The following is a 27,256-nucleotide window of genomic DNA, read 5'->3' as shown; positions in this document are numbered from 1 at the left end:
AGCCTAAAAAAAAACCCTATGTGCACTCCACAAGTACTCTGCTACCCAAGTAGCTGCTTCCACTGTGTGTTGCAACCCTGAATTATCACAGGGAATCCTACATATCTTCACCCCATAATGCAGGTCCATAAATCTGGAGCCAAGACCATCACAGAACTGACATGCCTTTGGTTGAGATGCTCTACTCAGCTCCAAATCAGAGAAGCACAACAATCAGTCTCGCCTTCCCCTCGAATCTGGTACATTTACCCTGACCCAGAGTTCTGGGTGACTTTTCTACACTGTACCCCTTTCCTTAAACCTCTCCAGACCTTTTCCTTCACCCCTCTTCCCTCCCCTTCAACTCGTCTGCCAGAAGAATGAGCCACTGGCTCTGAAAGATTGTGGAAGTTCAATCCTTTTGAGCGTGTGTTCCCCTGCCACCACTTGGGGAGCAGATTTTTTTTATCTCTCCATTACATTATATTGGGTCTACAAAAAGACTGCTGCACCAGCAAACAGCAACATCCACTGTCCTACATTAACAGAGGACCTTGCCGATAGTTTGAAAAAATTCTGGTCCTTCATAAAAGTGCTAAATGGGTCGATGGCTTTTATTCAGTCACTTGTCAACCAGTCTGGTGTGGCAACAGAACACAGCTAAAGGAAAGCTAAAGTATTAAATTCCACATAAAAAAAAGAAAAAGAAAAAAAAAGTTCACATGAGAGGATCATACAGACATGACACTGTTTGACTGTCACACAGATGTCCCTATGGCAGGCATAGAAAGAAATACTGCTGGTACCAATAAACAACCAAAAGAGTTGAAAACAAATAAATCATCAGATCTGGAGAGAGAGGGAGTACTCTTCAGCACTGCCTCCTTACCTAGCTAGCATTTATTACAAATCTCTCACCTAGCACAAAGTGCCAAACAACTGGAAAAAAGCACAGGTGACACCTTTATATAAGAAGGATAAAAGAACGCACTTGCAAAATTACAGACAATACCCTTTCCAACATTTTGTTGCAGAATTCTTGGGCACATTCTAAATCTGAATATAATAAATTTCCTTGAAACAAAAAGGCGTCTGTCCATAAATTAGGATGGATCTAGAAACTATTGGCCATGTGCACTCAGCTTACTCTTTTTTTCACATATCCAGTGAACCATTGGTGAAGGACAACAAGCAGCTTCCACATTCCTAGATTTCCAGAAAGCAATTGATACTGTGCTCTACTCCAGCATGTTAATGAAGGCCTGGGTATGCATAATAGAGTCTCCGATATATGAATGGCTCAAAGAGTTTTTAAGTAATAGAACCCAGTACATTGTCCTGAATGGCAATCGGTCATCATAGACAAGGGTATTATTATGAGTGACCCAGGGAAGGTAAGGAGTCATTCCAATCCTGGGAGCAGAAAGACTTACCTTAGGGGGAAAAAAGGACAGGTATACACTCGCACACACACACATATCCATCCGCACATACACAGACACAAGCAGACAGACCCACATCGTTTCGTCTTTCCCTCTCCTTCCCTCTTTCCTGACGAAGCAACCATTGGTTGCGAAAGCTAGAATTTTGTGTGTATGTATGTGTTTGTTTGTGTTTCTATCGACCTGCCAGCGCTTTCGTATGGTAAGTCACATCATCTTTGTTTTTAAATATATTTTTCCCACGTGGAATGTTTCCCTATTATATTCAAACAAATAATCTGATAGTTATGGTGAGCAGCTATCTGTGATCGTTTTCTGGAATGCGTAGCAAAGTGTCATCTGTCGAAGGATAAAGGTTGAACTGGAGAGAATTTCTATTTGGTGTAATGAGTGGCAGCTTGCTGCAAATGTAATAAAACGTAAGCTAATGCAGATGAGTAAGAAAAACCATCCTCTAATGTTCAAATACAGCATTAGTGGCATGCTGCTTGTCACTGTCACATCAGTTAAATATCTAGGTGCAACGTTGAAAAGCAGTATGAAATGGAACAAGCACATAAGGTTGGTACTAGGAAAGGCACATGGCCAACTCTGGTTTATTGGGAGAATTCTAGCACAGTGTAGCTCATCTAAAAAGGAGACCATGTATAGAACACTTGTGTGACCCATTCTTGAATACTGCTTGAGTGTTTGGATCACTACCAGGTCAGATTAAAGGAAGACATTGAAGCATTTCAGATGTTTGTTGCTAGATTTCTTACCAGTAGGTCCAATTAACATGTGAGTATTATAGAAATGCTCTGTGATCTCAAATGAGCCTTGGAAGGAAGACAACATTCTTTTTGTGAAACATACTGGAAAATTTTAGAGAATAGGCCTTTGCAACTAACTGCACAATGATTCGACAGCCACCATAGTACATCTTGCATAAGGAGCACAAAGACAAGATAAGAAAAAAATTAGTACTCATAATGAGACATATAGCTTGACAGTCATTTTTCCCTAACTCCATTTGCAAGTAGAGCAGGAAATGGAATAAATAGCAGTGGTACAAGATAACTTTTACTATGCAATGTTGGTGGGTTGTGGAGTATGGATGTAAATGTATGTACTGATATAGAAAGGATGAAGAATAAGGAAATGGGTGGTCAGCATAGGTGGGGGATAGGGGGAAAAGTCAGTAACAGATTGGATGGTTGCTGATAGCTGTATTGGAATGTGGCTGCAGGATGGAGCCGGGGAAGGGTAAACGTAGTTGTGGTGCTGAGGGTATTTTGAAGGATCTGCTTCCACATAGATAATTTAGAGACAATGGTGTTGATAGTGGAGACCAGAGGGCATAATCTGAGGAACAGTCATTCAGCTTTACTATATTACCATACGGTACTGAGGAGCATGCTCCTCAACCGACTGGTTCCACTCTCTCTCTGCCACTATTGAGTGGTGACTGGTCATGTGAGCGAACAGCTGATACATGACATGACTGTTTAAGCAAGTGCCTGTAACTATAATGGGATAGGGATAGGATGTCTCTGGGATACAATCTGCAACTGTGGGAGCTGCCATTATCCATGTGTTCCTTCCTTGTCTCCTGTCCTCTTTCTCCTTCCCAATTCTTCACCTTCATTACCTCTTTACTGTGTAGCATCAACTCACTCCATTTGATTTTTTTTTTTTTTGTTTAGAAAATTCCATAACATGATCATCTGTGTCCTATTCCAACAATGCAAGTACAACTTTTGTCTAAATTGTAAAAGGGATTCATGACAAAATCTTCTTGGTCTTCCGTAAGGGTGGTTACATTGAAATTCCACTATGTTTCGGGGTATGTCACTCTCGTCACCTGCTGGCAAAATGTTGAGATTACGAGGGCATCCCATGTACATACCTGACCGGTGGTGCCCTAGCACAAAGTCACCATCTCGAGGTGGGGGTGACTGACTGGTGGCGCCCTAGCACAAAGTCACCATCTCAAGGTGGGGGTGGGGACATGGACCACCCTTCTACTCTCAGTACATTCAGTCTTATCCAGACTTGTAAAGTGTCAACTGATGGGTGCAGTCTTGGCGTATATCTGCTAGCACACGGTGCCATGCTGAAAGCTGTAACCCTGACCTTGTTGATGAGTCTGTCATGAAGCCTTATCCAAGTTGATTCTTTAATAATGCAGTGCCAAAACCCATTAGCTCAGCACATTTTTATTTTCTCAAATTTAAATGTATGTCATTCACTGAGGCTGTGTTCTGCCACTGGTGATTTATCTTTATGCTCCAAACACATGCATGTAATGCGTTCCTGCAGCATTGTGAGATCCCACACTGTATTTACCCGATGTACCAGAGGCCACACACACAAGGGATGCTATATATAACAGGTATTTACTGTTGCAGCATGTCCTTTAGTGAGCCAAGCATGTCTTTCAGTTTTTGTCGTGGTCAAACTATGGCTTTGATGATGGTTTTTTCCAAGGATTCCCACAGTTTTGGCTGAAGGAAGCTCAAATATAAGGGATAAGGCGAGTCTCTCTTTCTCTACACCTTCTTTGCAGATGACTGTATCACTTATTTTGTTCAACGCACATCTAATCTGTGTTTTGCTCTATCCATTTTGGGGAAACACATCTTTAAGGTGTTGCAGCTAAGTTGGGAGGCTGTCTTTGTCACAAATGGCATGTCCCTGTGAACTAGAGCTGTTGGAACAGTGTACCACTGCACTGGATGATGACAGCTCATTGCCTGTGAGGAGCTTCTTTCTGTAGATTGTGTGTCCTAGGTTTCCTTCTGATTTTCCTTTTCTTCTTCTTCTTCTTCTTCTTCTTCTTCTTTCTTTCTTTCTGGCCATCTTAGGACCATGTTAATTCGCTTCAGCTTCGTTTCTTCTGGTCTTTCTTCTTTCACAATATTCTTTCCTTTTCCTACTTTGCAACCTTCTTTGTTCTGAGTCTCTTTCTATCCTTGAAAGCTTCAAAGGCCAGAATTTTTGATTTAAAAATCACCCTGTTCTATATCTCTGGTTCCTGTATTCTCATTCCTTCCAGATGTCTTTGTATCTCTTGGATCCATCATACTTTGCTTTTCTTGTTCATCATAAATTGTGTGATTCACCATGTTAACCTCCCCTGGTCCATTCTGAGGATGCGCCCGAAGAGCATGCTCCTTCTTTTCCCGATGCCGTTATAAATTTTCTCTCTCTTGGTATACAGTTCCCAGTTGGCTCGGTTTCTAAATTGACCATCTACGTTCTTCGATGTCCTAATATTCTCGCGAGAATCTTTCATTTTATCAGTTCTAAGTCTCTTGATCACTCTGGTTCTTGCTAAGCTGAGAGTTTCTGCTGCATATAGAGATTCAGGGTGGATCACTGTTTGGTAATGTTTCAATTTTGCATTTATCAAACATTCTTCTTATTGTAGGCGTTGATAGTTAGTTTATATGCTAAGTTCAATTTATTTATTTGAGATCCCATTGCTTCTTTTTCAGTCAGTCCAATGTCTATCCATTGTCCAAGGTATTTGAATCTCTCCACCTTCTGAATTTTCCCTTTTTCTATTGTCATCCATCTAGGAGCTGTCGTGATGTTTGTCATATTTTGTGCCTTCTCAATAGAGATCTGTAGGCCTGCTTTAGCTGCCTGTCTCTGCAGTTCTGTGGTTTGGTTAATCGCCTCTTCCAGTGATTTGGACAAGATCACAATGTCATCTGCGAATGCTAGACAATCTATCCGTATTCCTTTATTCTTACACCCCAGTTATATTCTCCAACATCATTCCTCTGAACTTGACCTTGGATGTTGCGTTGCTTAGGGTCTGTTTAACCACGTTACTGTATTTTCTATCCAAACTCATCTCCCCTAAAGTTTGGAACAGTGTGTGTCTGTCTACAGAATCATAGGCTTTCTTGAAGTCTATAAATGTAGGCACGAACTTTTTGCTTCTCTGTTTTTGATAAGCGATCATCAGTTTTAGATTCAGGATCTGTTCTGCGCATGATCTTTCCTTTCTGAAGCCTCCTTGGTACTCATCAATTTGTGAATTTAGTTGTTCTTCCACTCTATTTAGCAGTGCTCTTGAGAGAATACCTTACAGGTCAGAGGTATTATAGAAATTCCCCTGTAGTTCCCAGGTTCTGTCTTATTGCCTTTCTTGTGTATAGGATGTATTAGTGCTGATGTCCAATCTTCTGGAAGCTGCTCTTCTTCCCAGATTTTTCATATAATTTGTGTTAGTTCTATGATCACATTCTCATCTGCATACTTTAAGAGTTCTGCAATGATCCTGTCTTCTTCAAGTGCTTTGTTATTTTTCAAGGTTCTTATTATGTTCTTAACCTATCCTATAGTTGGCAGTTCTGAGTCAGGGTTTGGTTCTTTCTCACTGTGGTTGAATGTCTTGGATGGTGCTTCACAATTCAGGAGGCCTTCAAAGTATTCCGCCATGATCTGACTGTTTTCCACGTCTCCATACACTGTCTTTCCTTCTTTATTCTTAAAGCTGAGGTTTAGAGGATTATATCTACTTAAGTTGGTCTTGAATGTTCTATAGAAGTCTCGCATGTTGTTCTTCTGGAAGTCTTCTTCTATTTGAGTTAAATTTTCTTTCAAATATTTCCTCTTGAGATTTCTGATGGTTTTAGCAGTGATTTTCTTTTTATTAGAATGTCTAAAAATTGAACACACCCATTCTGTTCTTGCCCCTTTGTGAACAGTATGTTTTGATGGATGCTGTTCAGGTGGTCCAGGAACTCATTCATGGCCCCTCTGCCATGTTCCCAGACAATGAAGACGTCATCCACATAACAGAAGAAGCATTTTTGGTTTGAGCCATGCAGTTTTTAGTACCATCTCTTCAAAGTGTTCTGTACAGAGACTGGCAATCCCAGGGCCAAATAATGAGCCCATGGCTATTCCATCAGCTTCTTCATAGAACTCCTCATCACATTTTAAATAGGTTGTGGTGAGTAAATGTTCTAACAGTTTCACTGTTTGGGGCTCAAAAAGATTTGTTAAGAGTACCAAGGTACGCTGAACTGGTACTGCAGCGACGTGTGGGTGTACTTTCAAAAGGGCTGCACTTGCAACAGTGCTATGTCATCCACAGACTGTCAGAGCCCACCATGGGCCCCAGTCTATTTAAGTCTAGCCGAGCTATGAGCTATGCTCGGCCTCAGTCTCCACGGACTGCTACAGTGTACGTAATTAGTTCCCGCTGAATGTTACTTAAATACTGGGTTCAAGCTGTTAATGCTTCCATGGAATGAAATTCTGTTCAGTCCATTGGTCGTGTTGCTCTTATACCTAATCACAACACAAATAGCAATGAGTGTCGTCCTGTTCTCTATGCAAATTTCTACTCTGGTTGGTCCTCCATTTATTCTCATGATGGTTGATGGTGCTACAGAGGACATTTTAAGTCAGTCGGTTGAAGAGCAAGAATCATTCCCCACAGCTTAGCATCACCAATCACAAGTGCTGGATAATCAAACTCTGGTACTTAAATCATTTTCTTCTGTTTTGTCTAGTAAGCATGTTCCTCAGCCTGTGTCGCGTGCTGTTTTGCCCTCCATGGTCCCCATGGCTCATCCGCCTCCCATTTCTACATGATGAGGCCACTAAGGAATAGGACGCATATGAGAAATGTCTGCGACAACACTTTCAAGGTTTTGGGATTACTTATGCTATTTTATGTTGTGCCTTGTTCCTTTGATGGATATTGCCAGGAATGTATCACGTCCTATGTCAATCCACCCCTTTGCAGGTTCTGTCTTCTTTAATGTTTGACCAAATGCGTGAACTTCTTTCAAAATACTACTTTAAGCGCACCCGTGCTATTGCGATCCCAGGCTGAATTTTACCGCTGTAGGAAGCAACTACTTCAATCATGTCAAGTATGGGCAGCTGAACCCCATGAGTTACGTCATCATCGTCATTTTGTGTCCTCTGCTCATAAAGAACCATATGTTGATCAGATCGTGAGATATGCTATAATTTGTTTAGTTCCAGATCATGAGGTGTGAGAGCATGCCTTCCAGTGTGCAAATCCATCTATCTCTGAATGATCCTCATGTGGAGATGGTCATAAACATTGTATCAGCTATTTCTGTTGCGCCAAACAAGCTTTTCATTGATGTTATGCTTTTTTGAAAAGTACTACACATGCAAATGGATACAGGAGCTGCATTAACCTTGTTAAACTAACAAAGTTATATAGATTTGGGCTCCCCTCTGCTTCTCCCTATGTCACAAAAGTTAGTAAATTACAACAAACATTCCTATTCTTACCAAACACTCTGCCCCAGTGACCTGTCAGTCAGTGGTTTGGTCATTTACACTTCTTGTTGTAGATAATGCACATATGGAGAGTCTTCTAAACCTTTAAGTTGTTTGGTTTTACCAATTCAGAGAAGTGAATTTAGTGTCTGAACAAGTGCCGTACACACAGTTATATGCATTATGTTCTGAGTTTTCCTCTTTGTTCTATCCTTGATTGGGGTGTGCCAACAATTTTCAAGCACACATTATCATGAAACCTTCTGCTTGCCTCATTTTTTCCAGGCCCTTCTGGTTCCAGTGGCACTCAGGGAACAAGTCAATGATGAATTAGAGCACCTCAAGGAATCCGGCACTGTTCAGCCTATTGTATCAAGTGAATGGCCTACCCCCTTAGTTAAAGTAAGGAAACCGTCATACTGGTTACCCTATACTGCGATTTTAAAGTTTCCATGAGTGCATAATCTATAGTGGATACAATACTGTGCTTGGGAGAACTCTTTGAAAAGTTATCAGATGATCAATATTCCTCACAAATTGAACTGTTGGATGCCGATTTACAGCTCCCTCTAGATACAGAGTCACTATGTATATTATTTGCAAATACCCTCTTTGGACTGCACCAATACTTGCAGTTGCCTTTTGGCGTCACCAGCGCTCTCAATGTTTTTCACTATTTTTTGGAACAACTTACAGTGCTTGTGCTGGGTTGTGCAAACTACCTGGATGACACCGTAATTTCCGGTGCCTCCACTGAAGAACATCTACCCAATCTCTGTACTCTTATTTTCTGTGCTCCAAGCAGCTGAGTTGAAGTCTAATTTAGAAAAATGGCAATTTTTTCAACCTTCTACCATTTATCTTCGGTTTGAAGTTTTGTGAGGGTCTCAAACCCCTGTATCAACATGTCTCAGCTCTTGTGTCACTTCCACACACTAAGTTAGTCAAAGAATATAAGATTTTACTAGGCCAAGTCACCTACTACCATAAATTTTTCTCTGGGGCAGAGACAACTGTGCACCTGTTACTAGTGTTGCTATGCAAAGGGAGTCAGTTTCGTAGTCACTGGCTTGTGAAACAGCATTTTCCACCCTTAAGACCACATTTCAGTCTGCGCCCTTCTTAGTGACGTATCAACCAGACCTCCACTTGGTCCTTGCGACAGACATTTTGCAACATAGTAAATTATTATGAGTTGTTGTCTTGAAGTGAAAGCATAGCTTGCTGTGGAGCTGGGAGGAGAGCAGAGTTTGGTTCTCACACTGCCAAAGCTGACGCTGGCTACTGCGCTGAGTGAGCATTTGCTTGACTAACGCTGTGTGCAATACATTACATGTACCCCATATGGATCTGAAGAAGTACTATTAAATATTAATCATTCTTTTTCATACTTAACATACCAAATTCTATGGCTAACACAGTCATACTGTTAAAATTTCAAATCAATAACTTTAATACTTTTGGAGATATAGATTTTTACCTAAAACACATCATAGCTGTGCTATCATTGTGAAACTGAGTTAGTGACTGTAATGTATTCATCTATAGTATCAATTGAAACTCCAACCAAGAGGATATGTTCACATAATGTAATTTTCTGGAATTTTCTTTAGTTTCATTACCACTGATTTCTGAGGTAATTAAGAGAACTTTGTAAAATTATTATTTCATCACGTTTTTTGTTGTAAAGGTGTTTTGGAGAGACCGAGAGAGCAAATGGAGGACATATGCATATTGAGAATGTGACACTTTCAGAATGAGATTTTCACTCTGCAGCGGAGTGTGCGCTGATATGAAACTTCCTGGCAGATTAAAACTGTGTGCCCGACCGAGACTCGAACTCGGGACCTTTGTCTTTTGCGGGCAAGTGCTCTACCAACTGAGCTACCGAAGCACGACTCACGACCAGTACTCACAGCCTTACTTCTGCCAGTACCTTGTCTCCTACCTTCCAAACTTTACAGAAGCTCTCCTGCGAACCTTGCAGAACTTGCACTCCTGAAAGAAAGCATACTGCGGAGACATGGCTTAGCCACAGCCTGGGGGATGTTTCCAGAATGAGATTTTCACTCTGCAGCGGAGTGTGCGCTGATATGAAACTTCGTGGCAGATTAAAACTGTGTGCCCGACCGAGACTCGAACTCGGGACCTTTGTCTTTTGCGGGCAAGTGCTCTACCAACTGAGCTACCGAAGCACGACTCACGACCAGTACTCACAGCCTTACGTTGGCTAACCAGTATCTATGATCACAGAGTGAAGGGGCAGGCAACCTGTAGCCTATCCAGGTTGGTGGACTGACTGTTTAACCCTGAGGCGGGCACGTGGCGGCATACAGTGCCGCCAATTTTGTTTTCTTTCAATAATTACGTCAGCTCGCCGAGCACACAACAGTGGTGCTAGACATGCTTCGATTGTTTAGTCACGCGCCAAACTGCATTGCTGCGCCGTCATTATACCCACCATAACAGCTGTGACTCACCTGTGAAGTGGACGACTGCACCGAGACGGCACTGCGTACCACACGCGCCCGGTAATGTAAGTACGCACATGTAGCCATACCACTGTCGAATGTTTTGATTATTAGAAGCTTTGTTTTACAACTCTGTGGGTGAATGATGATTTAGTTATTAATATTGCTTTGGTATTACAATTATTTTATTGTCTCCCAGGTCCGCACAAAGGAAAGGACTAACACCAGAAGAAATTGAGCATCTTCTTCTGCAATCATCTGTCGAAGAAAACTACGCAGATTTCTCTGACAGCGACGAGGAAGCAGAAATAATTGAAACTGCAGATCATTCCAGCGAATCTGAGCAGTCATGCATTGACGAGAATAAAGTGAAAGGAGTGCCACATGATGACAGCCATTTTTATATTGGTAAGGACCAAGAAACTTTGTGGATAAATAATCCGTTAGCACTACCAGGGAAACCAAAATGTAAGAATATAATCAAAGTCCTACCTGGCCCGAAACACATTGGTAGAGAAGCTAAAACTGAAATTGAAAAATTTCTCAAACTGTTTGAACCTGAGGTAATTGATTATGTCGTTGCAAACACAAACCTGGCCTTGGCTCTGATGGACTGCCATTTGAAAGAAAGGGCTCAGCTCTCTACTCTAACACGAGATATTCGAGGATATCTGTCACCTCATCAATCAATTCCCGCTAATCACGATGAGACTGTAAGAAGGTGTGGGAGGTGCCATCTTTGTGGTGGCAAAAAAAAAAAAATAATAATAATAAAACTACTGTCACTTGCAATAGCTGCAAAAGATTCGTTTGCAAGCAACATTGCCACAATGTTGTCACATGTAATGATTGGCCGGCCGGTGTGGCCGTGCAGTTTTAGGCGCTTCAGTCTGGAACCGCGTGACCGCTATGGTCGCTGGTTCGAATCCAGCCTCGGGCATGGATGTGTGTGATGTCCTTAGGTTAGTTAGGTTTAATTAGTTCTAAGGTCTAGGCGACTGATGACCTCAGAAGTTAAGTCGCATAGTGCTCAGAGCCATTTGAACCATTTTAATGATTGCAGAGCTTCTCCGGAGGAAGAAAGTGTGTGATTCTTGATATGTATTTACTGACTGCCTTGTTCTTTATTATTACTACAAAGTTTTTATACATATTACATGTTTTTGTAAAACTTGCTTTAACAATGGTAAACTATCGAATCATATCTGTGGTTATAATTTAATTAGAATTTGTTATTAAAGTAGCGCTTAGGAAATATCCTGGAACTGTATGTCAGATATTCTGTAACAATTTTAATTTTCCCATGCACCTTGGATATATGTATACAGATCATATTAAAAGTTGATGTTAAGAATGATGTTCTAGACAATAAATAATTAATTCCACCAAAATATTAAAAAAACTGATTTTTTATGTATTTAAATGTAGGCGGCACAGAGTGCCGCACGCGCCCACTGACGCAACAATCTTAAGCGCGCCTGTCGCACGGTTAAAGGATAGTGAGAGTGCAACCCGACCTGCCACAACTTCACAGTATGGTCGGGGGAGGTACTGGCCCAAAGATAATCTGATGGCTCCAAGTGGCCTGTTGCTTTTGCCTCAAAACTGCTGAGTGGTGCTCCAACTAGGTACTCTCAGAGAGAAAAGGAAGCTTTGACCACTGTATATGCTGTGAAGGAATTCCACACTTTTCTCTATGGTACCAAATTCCATCTGGTCGTTGATCATGAACCATTGGTTTCTTTGCTCCATCTTTCTGTGAATGGTGAGCTCCATGTGGTTCCCAAGTCATGCAGCGACCGTAAACCATAAAATTACCAAATATGCAGCAACCAGTTGCAAAATCATGTTTTATTTATTCAGTTTTGCAAATCGATTTCAATTGATTAAGAGCCATCATCGGTGCTTTCAACCAATATTGATTTGCAAAAGTGAATAAATAAAACATGATTTTGCGACTGGTTGCTGCATATTTGGTAATTCCATCTTTCTGTGTCATTATCAGATAGAGCAGCACATCAAATTCAATACTGGGCTCTTTCCTTTTGCATTACAACAATGATATTAATTTCTGCCCTATGAATCAATACGCAAATCCTGATGCTTTGTTCCGCCCGCCAGCTGGCCCGGACCCAGGATTTGATGAGGAGTAATTGCTTTCTTTCCACACTGATGTCACAGCACAGTGGACAGTTGATGGTTTTCCTATAACTAGCACTAGGCTTGCGAAGGCTGTAGCTTCGGATCCCTTTCTGCAGCAGGTCATACCATTCATACAACATGGTTGCCTGGATTCACCGACTTCTTGTGTGTCTGACCCCCTCTGTAATTATTACATCTTTCAATTCTCCATTGTGGATGGTGTTCTGCTATTAGACCCAGATCATGCGGCCCCTAGGGTAGTGATCCCCTCACTGCTTCATTTGCAGGTTCTCTGTTTACTGCATGCAGATCATTGGGGTGTAGGCTGAACAAAAGCCTTGGCCGTCAACATGTGTTTTGGTCTGGCTTAGACGGTGATGTTACCCACCTGCTTGGCTCCTGTTCACAGTGTGTGACACACCACGCAACTCCTCAGATGTCATCGTCTCCTTGACTGACCACGTCACACACATGGGACCATATACATGTGGATTTCACTGGCCGCTCCCTCAATGCTTATTGGCTGTTGGTAGTTGACACATATTCTTGTTTTCTGTATGTCATTCACTGTGTTTCCACATCCATAACTGCCAACGTCGCAGCCTTGTCCAAAAAATTTTCACTCAGTGGCTTGCTAATGATGGTAGTGTCTCATAATGGTCCACAATTTTCATTGCAAGACTTTGCAGCATTTTGCAAAATGGCTCTGAGCACTATGGGACTCAACTGCTGAGGTCATCAGTCCCCGAGAACTTAGAATTACTTAAACCTAACTAACCTAAGGACATCACACACATCCATGCCCGAGGGTGGATTCGAACCCCCCCCCCCCCCCCCCCCCCCCCCCCCCCCCCCACACACACACACATATATATAGGTGCATGTGCAAATGCAACTCACAGTCTCTGGCTACTGTAACCAGACTCTGAAGCCAGACTCAGACTCCTAGAGACTGCGGTCCTATTTTTGTGTGTGTGTGTGTGTGTGTGTGTGTGTGTGTGTGTGTGTGTGTGTGTGATGGAGGCCTAGTTGACTCAAAGTTCACTTTCTGACAATCTTTTTGCTGCGCCTATCTGCAACTCAGCATCTCTGCTATATGGTGAGTCGCAACTATCCTTTTCATAATATTGTTACATTCATCCTGGATTTTCCATTGTTTGATAAATAACATTTAACTTCTTACAAGCATAGAATAAAAATGTATACACACATAGTCTAATAACACACATACTTAAAAAATAAAAGGATTACTATTTGAGGAAAAAATCTGTGCACTAAAACACTATGGTTTTTGCTTTTGCTTCTAAATGTCCTGATTGTAAAAAAGAATTGTACTTACCACATTTTCAAAATTTTTTTCCACTATATTTTTGTTGATCTCATCCAGGAACTCATTTTCTTTATCCTTTGTAAGAGGTGCAAATGGACGGTACAGGAAAGAAAGTGTTCCTGTCTCTACTGACTGACGTTTCATCTTGTATTGAGCCAACATTTGCTGTGCATTGGCAAACATTGCTTGAGATAAATCAGAGCTACTGAAGTTCAGGTACTCTTTTGGAATTAAACCCTGAAAGAATAAATATGGTTAAGGGCTTCTGCTATCATAAAACTCAGTGCCCTTATATATACTGATAACCCACATGCAGTTAGTAATTTTCATATTGATTCCATCATGTTAATGATATCTCACAATAATGTGGACTGTGTCACCTTATTTATGAAAGTCATGCATTTTCTCATTGAATGAATGGCTTTACAGTGATTGTTTATGTGAATTACACACACACACACACACACACACACACACACACACACACACACACACACACTGAAACATAAAACATAGAAATAATATGTATACAAATTTCTCTATAGACTAGAAGCTGGCCAGAAAAAAATTTATAATCCATTTTTGTCATTTATTTTTTATTCCACAATTAAAGTGTGTATGTTTGTCCTTTTCTGTGCCGGAAGCAGGTTAAGTTATGAACAGTGGGTGACAGTTTCATTCCTAGTGTTTTAACTGTGGATACTAACGACAGATTCAAATTGCAACCACTAGTTAATGAGAGATGTTGTTGTTGTTGTTGTTGTGGTCTTCAGTCCTGAGACTGGTTTGATGCAGCTCTCCATGCTACTCTATCCTGTGCAAGCTTCTTCATTACCAGTACCTACTGCAGCCTACATCCTTCTGAATCTGCTTAGTGTATTCATCTCTTGGTCTCCCTCTACGATTTTTACCCTCCATGCTGCCCTCCAATACTAAATTGATGATCCCTCGATGTCTCAGAATATGTCCTACCAACCGATCCCTTCTTCTAGTCAAGTTGTGCCACAAGCTCCTCTTCTCCCCAATTCTATTCAATACCTCCTCATTAGTTATGTGATCTACCCATCTAATCTTCAGCATTCTTCTGTAGCACCACATTTCGAAAGCTTCTATTCTCTTCTTGTCCAAGCTATTTATCATCCACGTTTCACTTCCATACATGGCCACACTCCATACAAATACTTTCAGAAATGACTTCCTGACATTTAAATCTATACTCGATGTTAACAAATTTTTCTTCTTCAGAAATGCTTTCCTTGCCATTGCCAGTCTACATTTTATATCCTCTCTACTTCGACCATCATCAGTTATTTTGCTCCCCAAATAGCAAAACTCCTTTACTACTTTAAGTGTCTCATTTCCTAATCTAATCCCCTGAGCAACACCCGACATAATTCGACTACATTCCATTAACCTCGTTTTGCTTTTGTTGATGTTCATCTTATACCCTCCTTTCAAGACACTGTCCATTCTGTTCAACTGCTTTTCCAAGTCCTTTGCTGTCTCTGACAGAATTACAATGTCAGCGGCGAACCTCAAAGTTTTTATTTCTTCTCCATGAATTTTAATACCTACTCCGAACTTTTCTTTTGTTTTCCTTTATTGCTTGCTCAATATACAGATTGAATAACATCGGGGATAGGCTACAACCCTGTCTCACTCCCTTCCCAACCACTGCTTCCCTTTCATGCCCCTTGACTCTTACAACTGCCATCTGGTTTCTGTACAAATTGTAAATAGCCTTTCGATCTCTGTATTTTACCCCTGCCACCTTCAGAATTTGAAAGAGAGTATTCCAATCAACATTGTCAAAAGCTTTCTCTAAGTCTACAAATGCTAGAAATGTAGGTTTGCCTTTCCTTAATCTTTCTTCTAAGATAAGACGTAGGGTCAGTATTGCCTCACGTGTTCTAACATTTCTACAGAATCCAAACCGATCTTCCCCCGAGGTCGGCTTCTATCAGTTTTTCCATCTGTCTGTACAGAATTCGCGTTAGTATTTTGCAGCTGTGACTTATTAAACTGATAGTTCGGTAATTTTCACATCTGTCAACACCTGCTTTCTTTGGCATTGGGATTATTATATTCTTCTTGAAGTCTGAGGGTATTTCGCCTGTCTCATACATCTTGCTCACCAGATGGTAGAGTTTCGTCAGGACTGGCTCTCCCAAGGCTGTCAGTAGTTCTAATGGAATGTTGTCTACTCTGGAGGCCTTGTTTCGACTCAGGTCTTTCAGTGATAGCATAAAGAAATAACTACAGTCTGAGACTGCAATTGTTTTATTTAGATGTTTAAATGGTGGTTTTGGATGTACATTACATACAACCCCTATTGTCCAGCTTCGTACATTAAATACTTTGTATGAAAGTGTACTGCTGTTCAAGAATATTATTCCCTGCGGCATTAATGAATATAAGTCATCGTTGTTGTCACTGTTGTTGTCTTTGGTGTGGTCTTCAGTCCAGAGACTGGTTTGATGCAGCTCTCCATGCTACTCTATCCGGCACAAGCTTCTTCATCTCCAAGTAACTGCTGCACCCTGCATCCTCCTCAATCTGCTCAGTGTATTCATCTCTTGGTCTCCCTCTACAATTTTTACCCCCAACATTGCCCTCCAATACTAAATTGGTTATCCCTTGATGCCTCAGAACATTTCCTACCAACCGATCCTTTCTTCTAGACTAGTTTTGCCACAAATTCCTCTTCTCCCCAATTCTATTCAGTACCTCCTCATTAGTTACGTGATCTATCCATGTAATCTTCAGCATTCTTCTTTAGCACCACATTTCAAAAGCTTCTATTCTCTTCTTGCCTAAACTATTTATCATCCACGTTTCACATCTATTCATGGCAACACTTTGAGAAAAGACTTCCTGACACTTAAATCTATACTCAATGTTAAAAAATTTCTTTTCTTCAGAAACGCTTTTCTTGCCATTGCCAGTCTACATTTTATATCCTCCCTACTTCAACCATCATCAGTTATTTTGCTCCTCAAATAGCAAAACTCATCTACTACTTTAAGCATCTCAGTTCCTAATCTAATTCCCTCAGCATCACCTGATTTAATTAGACTACATATCATTACCTTCGTTTTGCTTTTGCGGATATTCATCTTATATCCTCCTTTCAAGAGGCTATCCATTCAGTTCAACTGCTCTTCCAGGTACTTTGCTGTCTCTGACAGAATTACAATGTGATTGGCAAACCTCGAAGTTTTTATTTCTTCTCCACGGATTCTAATTCCTAATCCAAATTTTTCTTTTGTTTTCTTTACTGCTTGCTCAATGTATAGACTGAATAACATCAGAGATAGGCCACAACCCTGTCTCACTCCCTTCCCAACCACTGCTTCAATTCCTAGCCCCTCAACTCTTTATAACTGCTATCTGGTTTCTGTACAAATTGTAAATAGCCTTTCGCTTCCTGTATTTGAACCCTGCCACCTTCAGAACAGGAAAGAGAGTATTCGAGTCAACATTGTCAAAAGCTTTCTCTAAGTCTACAAATGCTAGAAACATAGGTTTGCCTTTCCTTGCTCTATCTTTTAGGATAAGTTGAAGGGTCAGTATCGCCTCACATGTTCCTACATTCCAACAAAATCCAAACTGATCTTCCCCAAGGTCGGCTCGTACCAATTTTTCAATTTGTCTGCAAACAATTTGTATCAGTATTTTGCAGCTGTGACTTATTAAACTGATAGTTTGGTAATTTTCACACCTGTCAACACCTGCTTTCTCTGGGATTGGAATTATTATATTCTTCTTGAAATTTGGAATGTAAGTATGAAAAGGAAAATAATTGACACATTATGGTCACCAAAAATAGCGAGCAAGAACTGAGAAAAAGTTCCTAAATTCATGCATGAAGAAGATTTACAATGCATGAATTTGAATTCAAGCCTTTATTAACAAGCACAGGCACAATTTATAATCATAGGTGTAAATACTGCCTTCTTTCTGTGCTCTATTGTTGTTGGCAATAATGAGAGTGGACTCAACTTGAAAATTGTGCCTGGGTGGCAAAATCACTGGAGCCAGTCCTATAGAAAAGACATTCTTACTGATGAAACATGGTTTGAGTATAAATGGCTACTGCATGTTTCTAATGCTAAAGAAACTTTTCAGATGGAAAGCACAATACAACACACCCAGATGACATGAACAAAGATTAAATTATTGACATGAAGGACACGTGGACAGATCACACAGTCAGCCGTAGCGCAGTGACTGCAGAAGGAATGGTAATGAAATGGACTCAGAACAACAGTGTGGTAAGATGTGAAGGCATGGGTCCTTCCAGAAGGACTGCACCACGAGATAATTCGCCTTTGGCAATGAATAGAAGAACTTACCAGAACACATAATGTACAATCAATCTATCAAAAGGAAAACAGTATGAATTAACAATGACATTTGTAGCATGGCACTGGCCACGAGTCCATAGTCCACTTCATTTTAATACAAATTTATTGTGTAAAAGCTTAACTGCTGAATAGAATTATAAAAATATTATGCTACATTAATGAAGCTGTTCTTGTTAATTCATTTGTCTTTTTTTATGACCTATATTGAGCTCAACTTGGGCACAAAAGTGTGATTAGATTAGATTAGATTTACTTTCATTCCAATTGATCCGTAGTGAGGAGGTCCTCCAGGATGTGGAACATGTCAGAAAAACAACAATACATGACAAATATTTACAACTAAAACAAATAAGCTAATGTACCATTCCACAGGTCCCAAGTGGAATGATCGTCATTTTTTAATGAACACTAAGAGTCATTTTACAAATACTAATGCACTGAATTTAAAATAAAAAAGTTTTTTATTTATTTATAAGGTAATAAACATGTAATACAACTACTGTAATACTTATTTACAATGAACACATTGGAAATGGAAATGAAGTTCCATACTTCTTTTCAGAGCGTAGGGGAACGATGCGGGAGACCTGCACCGCCTTACTAGGAAAGGTCCTAATGGAGGTGGTTTGCCGTTGCCTTCCTCCGACCGTAATGGGAATGAATGATGATGATGAAGACGACACAACAACACCCAGTCATCTCGAGACAGGAAAAATTCCTGACCCCGCCGGGAATCGAACCCGAGACCCCGTGCTCGGGAAGCGAGAACGCTACCACGAGACCACGAGGGGCGGACCAATGAACACATTACTGCACTGAAATGGTGCAGAAGTTAGATTATACTTACACACACACACACACACACACACACACACACACACACACAGACACACAAATTTTCAACGAACACATTACTGCACTGAAATTGTGCAGAAGTTATGTTGTACTTATATACAAATCAGTTGGTTTTACTAAGAAATTCATCAATGGAGTAGAAGGAGTTGGCCACCAATAAATCCTTTAGGCTTCTCTTAAACTGAATTTCATTGGTTGTTAAGCTTTTTATGGCTGCTGGCAAGTTATTGAAACTGTGTGTTCCTGAATAATGCACACCTTTTTGTACAAAACTAAGTGACTTTAAATCCTTGTGAAGATTATTCTTATTTCTAGTATTGATTCCATGAATTGAGCTGTTGGTTTGAAAAAGTGATATATTTTTAATGACAAATTTCATTAAGGAATAAATATATTGGGAAGCAGTAGTTAGTATCCCTAGTTCCCTAAACAGGCTTCTGCAGGATGTTCTTGAGTTCACACCACATATAACTCTTACTGCACGTTTTTGTGCCCGGAAAACTTTAGCTTGGCTTGATGAATTACCCCAAAAAATAATCCCATATGACATTATGGAATGAAAGTAAGCATAGAATGCCAGCTTTTTCATTTTTATATCCCCTGTGTCTGACAAAATTCGCATTGCAAACAGAGATTTGTTAAGACGCTTCAACAGTTCTGTGGTGTGCTCCTCCCAGTTGAATTTATTATCAAGATGTAATCCCAAGAATTTAACACTGTCCACTTCTTCTATCTTCTTGTCATCGTATGTTAGACATACACTCTTGGGACACTCCTTACAAGTTCTGAACTGCATGTAGTGTGTTTTTTCAAAGTTTAGTGACAAAGAATTGGCTAGGAACCAGTGATTAATGTCCACAAATATTTTATTGGCTGATCTTTCTAAGACTACACTTGATTTGCTATTTATTGCAATGTTTGTATCATCGGCGAACAAAACAAACTTGGCATCTGGTAATGTTACTGATGAAAGGTCATTGATATACACAAGAAAAAGTAAGGGCCCCAAAATGGAACCTTGTGGGACCCCACATGTAATTAGTTCCCAGTTGTATGATGCCTGATAGCTTGATACATGTCTCTTTCCTAATAACACCCTTTGTTTCCTGCCAGAGATATAAGATTTGAACCATTTTCCAGCATTTCCTGTTACACTATAATATTCTAGTTTACTTAAAAGGATATTGTGATTTACACAGTCAAATGCCTTTGACAGATCACAAAATATACCAGTTGCCTGCAATTTTTTGTCTAATGAATTAAGCACATTTTCACTGTAAGTGTAGATAGCCTTCTCAATATCAGAACCTTTTAGAAATCCAAACTGTGACTTTGACAGTATGTTGTTTGAGATAAGATGGTTATAAAGACGACTGTACATTACCTTTTCGAAAATTTTTGAGAATGCTGGCAACAGTGAAATTGGACGAAAATTTGATGCTATTTCTTTATCTCCCTTCTTAAACAGTGGCTTAACTTCAGCATATTTCAGCCATTCAGAAAATATTCCACTGATAAATGACTGGTTACACAGATAGCTTAATATGTTACTTAGCTCAGAATCATATTCTTTAATTAACTTTGTTGATATTTCATCATACCCACTAGATGTTTTTGATTTTAAAGATTTTATGACGGACATTATTTCTGTTGGGGTAGTGAGGGTCAAATTCATGTTATGGAAGTTACTTGAAATGTCTGGTCTAAGGTAATTCATAGCAGCATCTACCGAACCTGACAACCCCATCTTTTCAGTAACAGTTATAAAATGTTTGTTAAAAAGTTCTGCAACACTATACACATCTGTCACCAATGTATCATTTACTCTTAATGCTATTTGTTCCTCTTCATATCTGGTTCTACCGGTCTCCTCCTTCACTATATCCCATATTGTCTTTATTTTGTTACCTGATATGACTATCTTTTCCTTGTAATATATTTGCTTTGACATCCGTATTACAGTCTTTAAAATTTTGCAGTATTTCTTATAATGTGCTATAGCATCAACATTGGAAATGTTTCGGATTGACAGATACAGTTTTCTTTTTATTTTACAAGATACCCCTATTCCTCGAGTAATCCATGGCTTCTTTGTAGACTTTGCTCTAACCTTGGTAAGTTTTGGGGGAAAGCAGTGTTCGAATAAGGTAAGCACTTTATTAGCAAAAATGTTATATTTTTCATTCATGCCATAAGCACTGTAAACATCAGTCCAGTGAATGTCTCTGAGGAGTGTCCTAAAATAAGCAATTTTTGGCTTACTGATTACCCTCTTGAGCTCAGATTTAACAGATTTTATATCCTGTTCAGTATTAACATTTAACATAAGAAACTGCATGTCATGGTCTGAGAGGCCATTGACTATTGGTTTTGTAATATAATTTTGTTCATTGGACTTTTCTATAAAGATATTATCAATGGCTGTTTGTGAGCAAGTGGCTATCCTAGTGGGGAATTTTACAGTGGGAATTAAGTTGAATGATAGTGTTACTAACTCAAATAAGTTCTTATTGGGAGAGTCTTTAAGGAAATCTACATTGAAATCACCAGCAACCACTATTTCTTTGTTTTTGGTTGTTAAATGGGCCAGTACAGCTTCAAGGTGGTTTACAAACAGATTAAAGTTACCTGCAGGTGCTCGATATACACTTAATATTATGAAGGATTTTTTGTGAAATTATAATTCTGTTGCACATGCTTCCATATGCTGTTCTAGGCAAAATTTATGAATGTCTATGTTCTTAAACAACAATGTGAACAAAGCATTAACACATGGAGAGGAAATGTTGCCACCATATGCTGCTTCTTGCTGGAAATATGTACTGTGCGAAGTTCTTGACTGATACAGCAGGGAAGGAATCAGTTTGAGCTCTGCTTTCTGTGGTAAGTGTGGCATCAGCTGCAGTTTTTGATTTCCAGTCTCAGAAGGTCTAGCACATCAGTGTATTCATACTTGAGGTGAACTGTTTAGTTACTGCATAACTGATCTGCAAGGACACCCCTTGGGCACAGGAATGGGACTGTCTATTTAGCCAAGCAAGAGGAAAAAAGAAATAGCCTGCAGGTTTTTAACACTTTTTAACGCGCTAACAAGATGGGTGACAATGTACTCAGATGAACTGTCTTAAATTACAGTGATATATTTTTAAAATTAAAAGCAACTGGCCAAGAGGTGTTATTCATGGAAGGTATTACAGGGATGACACCCCCATCTCAGATAAAAGGTACTGTGGCAGAACACGTGGAAGAAGTTTGTATGTATGAAAGACATGAATGTTTTGAGCTTTTGCTAATAATAATGTGACAAAATCTGTATTATTAGAGTGACAAGTTTCTTGAGGCAAGAGCAGTATTTTGTGTTCATTTGACACACGGTATTATGGCAAGAGCAGCCTATACATTGTTGCCACCTTCACAAAAACACAGCAATTATGTAACACTGTTCTTGAGTGTTAAAAATGAAAATGCATCACAGCTATTGGCAGCACCTCTCAAGTAAGTTTCAAAAGCACTCACGCTTTGTGTCTGTATTTTTATCAAAGCTTATGTTGAAATGGTTGTGATTAGTATGCTTCATGAAGTCAATACACTTCCTATAAATTCAGTTCCTTTCTAAATGATAATTCAGCTTCTTTCCAGGCTATAACACAAAATCACATTTTTCAATTAAAGTACATGATATTTCCTAACTGTTTGTGTAATGGGCAGAGCACATTGTAGATGCATTTTGCAGCTACTGGGGCTGCAGAGGGCTCCAGTCCACAAGTTGGCTGGCAGCAAGCAGTGCTCTTGCACATTACATGGGCATCAGCAAAAGTCTGTCTCCCTCAGTTGACACTTATGAGCGGTAGTTGTAATCTTTCGTTATTACACAAAAAAAATTAAAAAAAAATTAAAAAAAAAATTAAAAAAAAAATCAAGCTATGACCATGAAACTTGGTGATGGTTCTAGTCTTTCTCTACACATTCATCCTACAATGCAACACATTTTCCTCAAGGATGGACATCTTGGTGGAAACCTTTATTGTAGAAGTATGCCTTTTGACGTTCTGGAAACCTTCCGTCTTTAAAACCATGTTGTTATTCTGTAAATATCTACCATGCAACTGTTTCTTCATGTGAGAAAAGAGGCAGAAGTCACTGTGTGCTGTTTCAGCAGAATATGGGAACTGACACAAAATATGATAGCCCAAAGAAGCAGCACCCTTGTCTCCTTTCATCGTCACAACAAGTGGGCTGCTGTCATCCTGGGGTATGATTGACCTGCCTCTCCTTTTCAACATTCACCAATCTACCCCTCTCTCCTCCCTAAGGAAGGAAAATTAGTTCCAAATGTTACAGTGACGTATGTACCCTTATGTGCGTCTACAGACAGCACTTCTGCTGATGGTAAGTGTTGTTGTGGTCTTCAGTCCAAAGACTGGTCTGATGCAGCTCTCCATGCTATTCTATCCTGTGCAAGCCTCTTCATCTCCGAGTAACTACTGCAGCCTACATCCTTCTGAATCTGCTTAGTGTATCCATCTCTCGGTCTCCCTCTATGATTTATACCCTACATGCTTCCCTCCAGTGATCCATTGATGCCTAAGAATATGTCCTACCAACCGATCCCCTCTAGTCAAGCTGTGCCACAAATTCCTTTTCTCCCCAATTCTACTCAGTACCTTCTCATTAGTTACATGATCTAATCATGTAATCTTCAGTATTCTTCTATAGCACCACATTTCAAAAGCTTCTATTCTCTTCTTGTCTAAACTGTTTATTGTCCATGTTCCACATCCATACATGGCTACACTTCACACACATACTTTCAGAGAAGACTTCCTGACAGTTAAATCTATACTTGATGTTAACAAATTTCTCTTCTTCAGAAATGCTTTCCTTGCCATCACCAGTCAACATTTTATATCATCTCTACTTCGGCCATCATCAGTTATTTTGCTATCCAAATAGCAAAACTCATCTACTACTTTAAGTGTCTCATTTTCTAATCCATTTCCCTCAGCATCATCTGCTTTGCAAATAATTCGACTACATTCCATTATCCTCATTCTGCTGTTGTTGATGTTCATCTTATATCCACTTTTCAAGACAGTGCCCATTCCGTGCAACTGCTCTTCCAGGTCCTTTACTGTCACTGACAGAATTACAATGTCATCGGTAAACTCAAGATTTTTATTTCTTCTCCCTGGATTTTAATTCCTACTGCAAATTTTTCTTTGGTTCCCTTTACTGCTTGTTCAATGTACTGATTGAATAACAACAGGCACATGCTTCAACCCTGTCTCACTTCCTGCTTACTTTTCACGCTCATTGACTCTTGTAACTGCCATCTGGTCTCTACAAATTATATACAGCCTATTGCTCCCCTGTATTTTACCCCTGCCACCTTCAGAATTTGAATGAAAGTATTCATCAACATTGTCAAAACCTTTCTTAAAGTCTACAAATGGTATAAATGTAGGTTTGCATTTCCTTAACCTAGCTTCTAAGGTAAGTCATAGGGTCAGTATTGTCTAGCGTGTTCCTACATTTCTATGGAATCCAAACTGATTTTCCCTGCGGTTGACTTCTATCAGTTTTACCATATGTCTGTAAAGAAGTTGTGCTAGTATTTTGCAACCACGACTTATTAAACTGATAGTTCAGTAGTTTTCACACCTGTCACCACCTGCATTCTTTGGAAATTGAATTATTATATTCTTCTTGAAGTCGGAGGGTGATTCGCATGTCTCATACATCTTGCCTGCCAGATGGAAGAGTTTGGTCATGGCTGGCTCTCCCAAAGCTATCAGTAGTTCTAACAGAATGTTGTCTACTCTCAGGGCCTTGTTTCTACTTAGGTCTTTCAGTGCTCTGTCAAATTCTTCACACATTGTCATATCTCTCATCTCATCTTCATCTACGTTTTCTTCCATTTTCTCTTCTTTGCTTACGGCTGGTTTACCATCTGAACTCTTGATATTCATACAGGTGGTTCTCTTTTCTCCATAGGTCTCTTTAATTTTTCTGTAGGCAGCATCTACCTTACACCTAGTGACATATGCTTCTACATTCTTACATTTGTCCTCTGGCCATTCCCGCTTAGCTGTTTTGCACTTCCTATCGATCTCATTTTTGAGACATTCGTATTCCTTCTTACCTGCTTCATTTACTGCATTTTTATATTTTTTCTTTTCATTAATTAAATTCAGTATCTCTGGTGTTACCCAAGGATTTCTACTAGCCCTCATCTTTTTACCTGCTTGATCCTCAGCTGCCTTCACTATTACATCTCTCAAAGCTACCCCTTCTTCTTCTTCTTCTACTGTATTACTTTTCCTTGTTCCTTTTGAAATTCTCTAAAACCTCTAGTTCTTTCAGTTTATCCATGTCCCATCTCCTTAAATTCCTACCTTTTTCCAGTTACTTCAGTTTTAATCTGCAGTTCATAACCAATAAATTGTAGTCGGAGTCCATATCTGCCCCTGGAAATGTCTTACAATTTATCCCTGGTTCCTAAATTTCTGTCTAACCATTATATAATCAATCTGAAACCTTCTTGTGTCTCCAGGTCTCTTCCATGTATATAATCTTCTTTCATGATTCTTAAACCCAGTGTTAGCGATGATTAAGTTATGCTCTGTGCAAAATTCTACCAGGCGGCTTCCTCTTTCATCCCTTACCCCCAGTCCACATTCACCTACTACTTTTCTATCTCTTCCTTTTCCTACTATCAAATTCCAGTCCCCCATGACAATTAAATTTTTGTCTCCCTTAACTATCTGAATAATTTCTTTTATATCATCATACATTTCTGCAATCTCTTCATCATCTGTGGCTGTTTGTAGTAGCTTACCCGCATTCCTATTTTCCTGTTCATTATTAAACCTACTCCAGCATTACCCCTATTTGATTTTGTGTTTATAACCCTGTATTCACCTGACCAGAAGTCTTGTTCCTCCTGCCACAGAACTACACTAATTCCCATATCTAATTTAAACCTATCCATTTCCTTTTTTAAATTTTCTAATCTGCCTGCCCGATTAAGGGATCTCACATACCATGCTTCGTACCGTAGAACACCAGTTTTGTTTTCCTGATAACGACATCCTCCGGAGTTGTCCCCCGCTCAGAAATCCGAATGGGGGACTATTTTACCTCCGGAATATTTTATCCAAGAGGACGCCATCATCATTTAACCATACAGTAAAGCTGCATGCCCTCGGGAAAAATTACAGCTGTGGTTTCCTCTTGCTTTAACCATTCCCAGTAACAGCACAGCAATGATGTATTGGTTGTGTTACAAGCCCATTTTAGTCAATCATCCAGACTATTGCCCCTGCATCTACCACCCCTCTTCAGGAATCACACGTTTGTCTGGCCTTTAAACAGATACCCCTCTGTTGTGGTTGCACCTATGGTACGACTATCTGCATCACTGAGGCACACAAGCCTTCTCACCAGTGGCAAGGTCCATGGTTCATGGTGGGAGTACTGGCCAGCAATCCTGTATCATAATTTTGTTATTTTATCGAGAAAATTTTCCTTTTGTTGATGCTGATATAATAACCTCTTTTCAAGGCATTAAGCATTCCATTCAACTGATCTCCCAAGTCCTCCATCATCTCTGACAGAATTACAAATCATCGGCAAAGGTTTTAATTGCTTCTCCATAAACTGTAATTCCTTTTTAGAATTTCACTTTTGTTTCCTTTCTGACTGCTCAATGTAAATATTGTTTAACATGGGAGGATAGGCAACAACTGTGTCACACAATTGTAAACTACGGCCTCCCTTTCCTGAGATTTGAGTCATATAACTGCTGTCTGGTTTCTGTAATAGTTACAGACACCTTCTTTCTCCCCATTTTTTATCCTTGCTTTATCTGAGAAATTCCAAGATTATATTCATGTCAACACTGTCAAGAGCTTTCTCTAAACATATGAACGCTATAAACATAACCTGTTGGCTTCCCTCTTGGGTTCTTCAGCTGATGCTTGTCTGATGACCTTTTTTCACATTTTGATAGCACAAATGACTGGCATTGTCAAAGCTTCATTCTCCATTGCTGGTGGTGGACTGGAGCCGAGCTCACAGCTGCAGACTATACATACTTGGTGCGCCAAAGTCCAAGGGCTTCTCCATGGTCACTTCTGGTGCAGTTCTCCTGTTGCTACCTGCAATGGTCATTTGCTACAGCAAGGGAATCCAGGATCCATTTACCTTGAGGCTTTCTTCTTCCCCATTTAAGCTATTCTCACGTTTGTGTATTTCTATTGCATTTCTGAACAAGTGAGTGTGATAGCTCTTCTCCACCTGCCCCCACCCACAATGTCGCTTAACAATTTTGTACTGTAAACTTAGGTTTGCCTTTCTTTAACCTATCTTCTATGACAAGTCATAGCGTCAGTATTGCCTTGTGTT

The 27,256-nt window shown here is 39.8% G+C and overlaps 1 protein-coding gene across 4 annotated transcripts in view; it reads right to left on the bottom strand.

The window, feature by feature from the left end:
• Positions 1-27,256, bottom strand: part of LOC124798136 (GPI ethanolamine phosphate transferase 1) — a 260,616-nt gene that overhangs the window by 109,730 nt on the left and 123,630 nt on the right. For all 4 annotated transcript variants that reach the window (XR_007016923.1, XM_047261405.1, XM_047261406.1 and 1 more), the window contains exon 7: positions 13,638-13,865. Coding sequence is in view for 3 of the 4 variants with exons in the window: in XM_047261405.1 (XP_047117361.1) it covers positions 13,638-13,865 (228 nt within the window). In the remaining variant the exon portion in view is untranslated. The remainder of the gene's footprint in view (positions 1-13,637; positions 13,866-27,256) is intronic.

Source organism: Schistocerca piceifrons, chromosome 5 (genome assembly GCF_021461385.2).
Source record: "Schistocerca piceifrons isolate TAMUIC-IGC-003096 chromosome 5, iqSchPice1.1, whole genome shotgun sequence".
In the NCBI taxonomy this organism is placed as follows: Eukaryota; Metazoa; Arthropoda; class Insecta; order Orthoptera; family Acrididae; genus Schistocerca; species Schistocerca piceifrons.
Note: the sequence above shows the minus strand (reverse complement) of the source record. Positions and strands in the feature narration are given on the sequence as shown.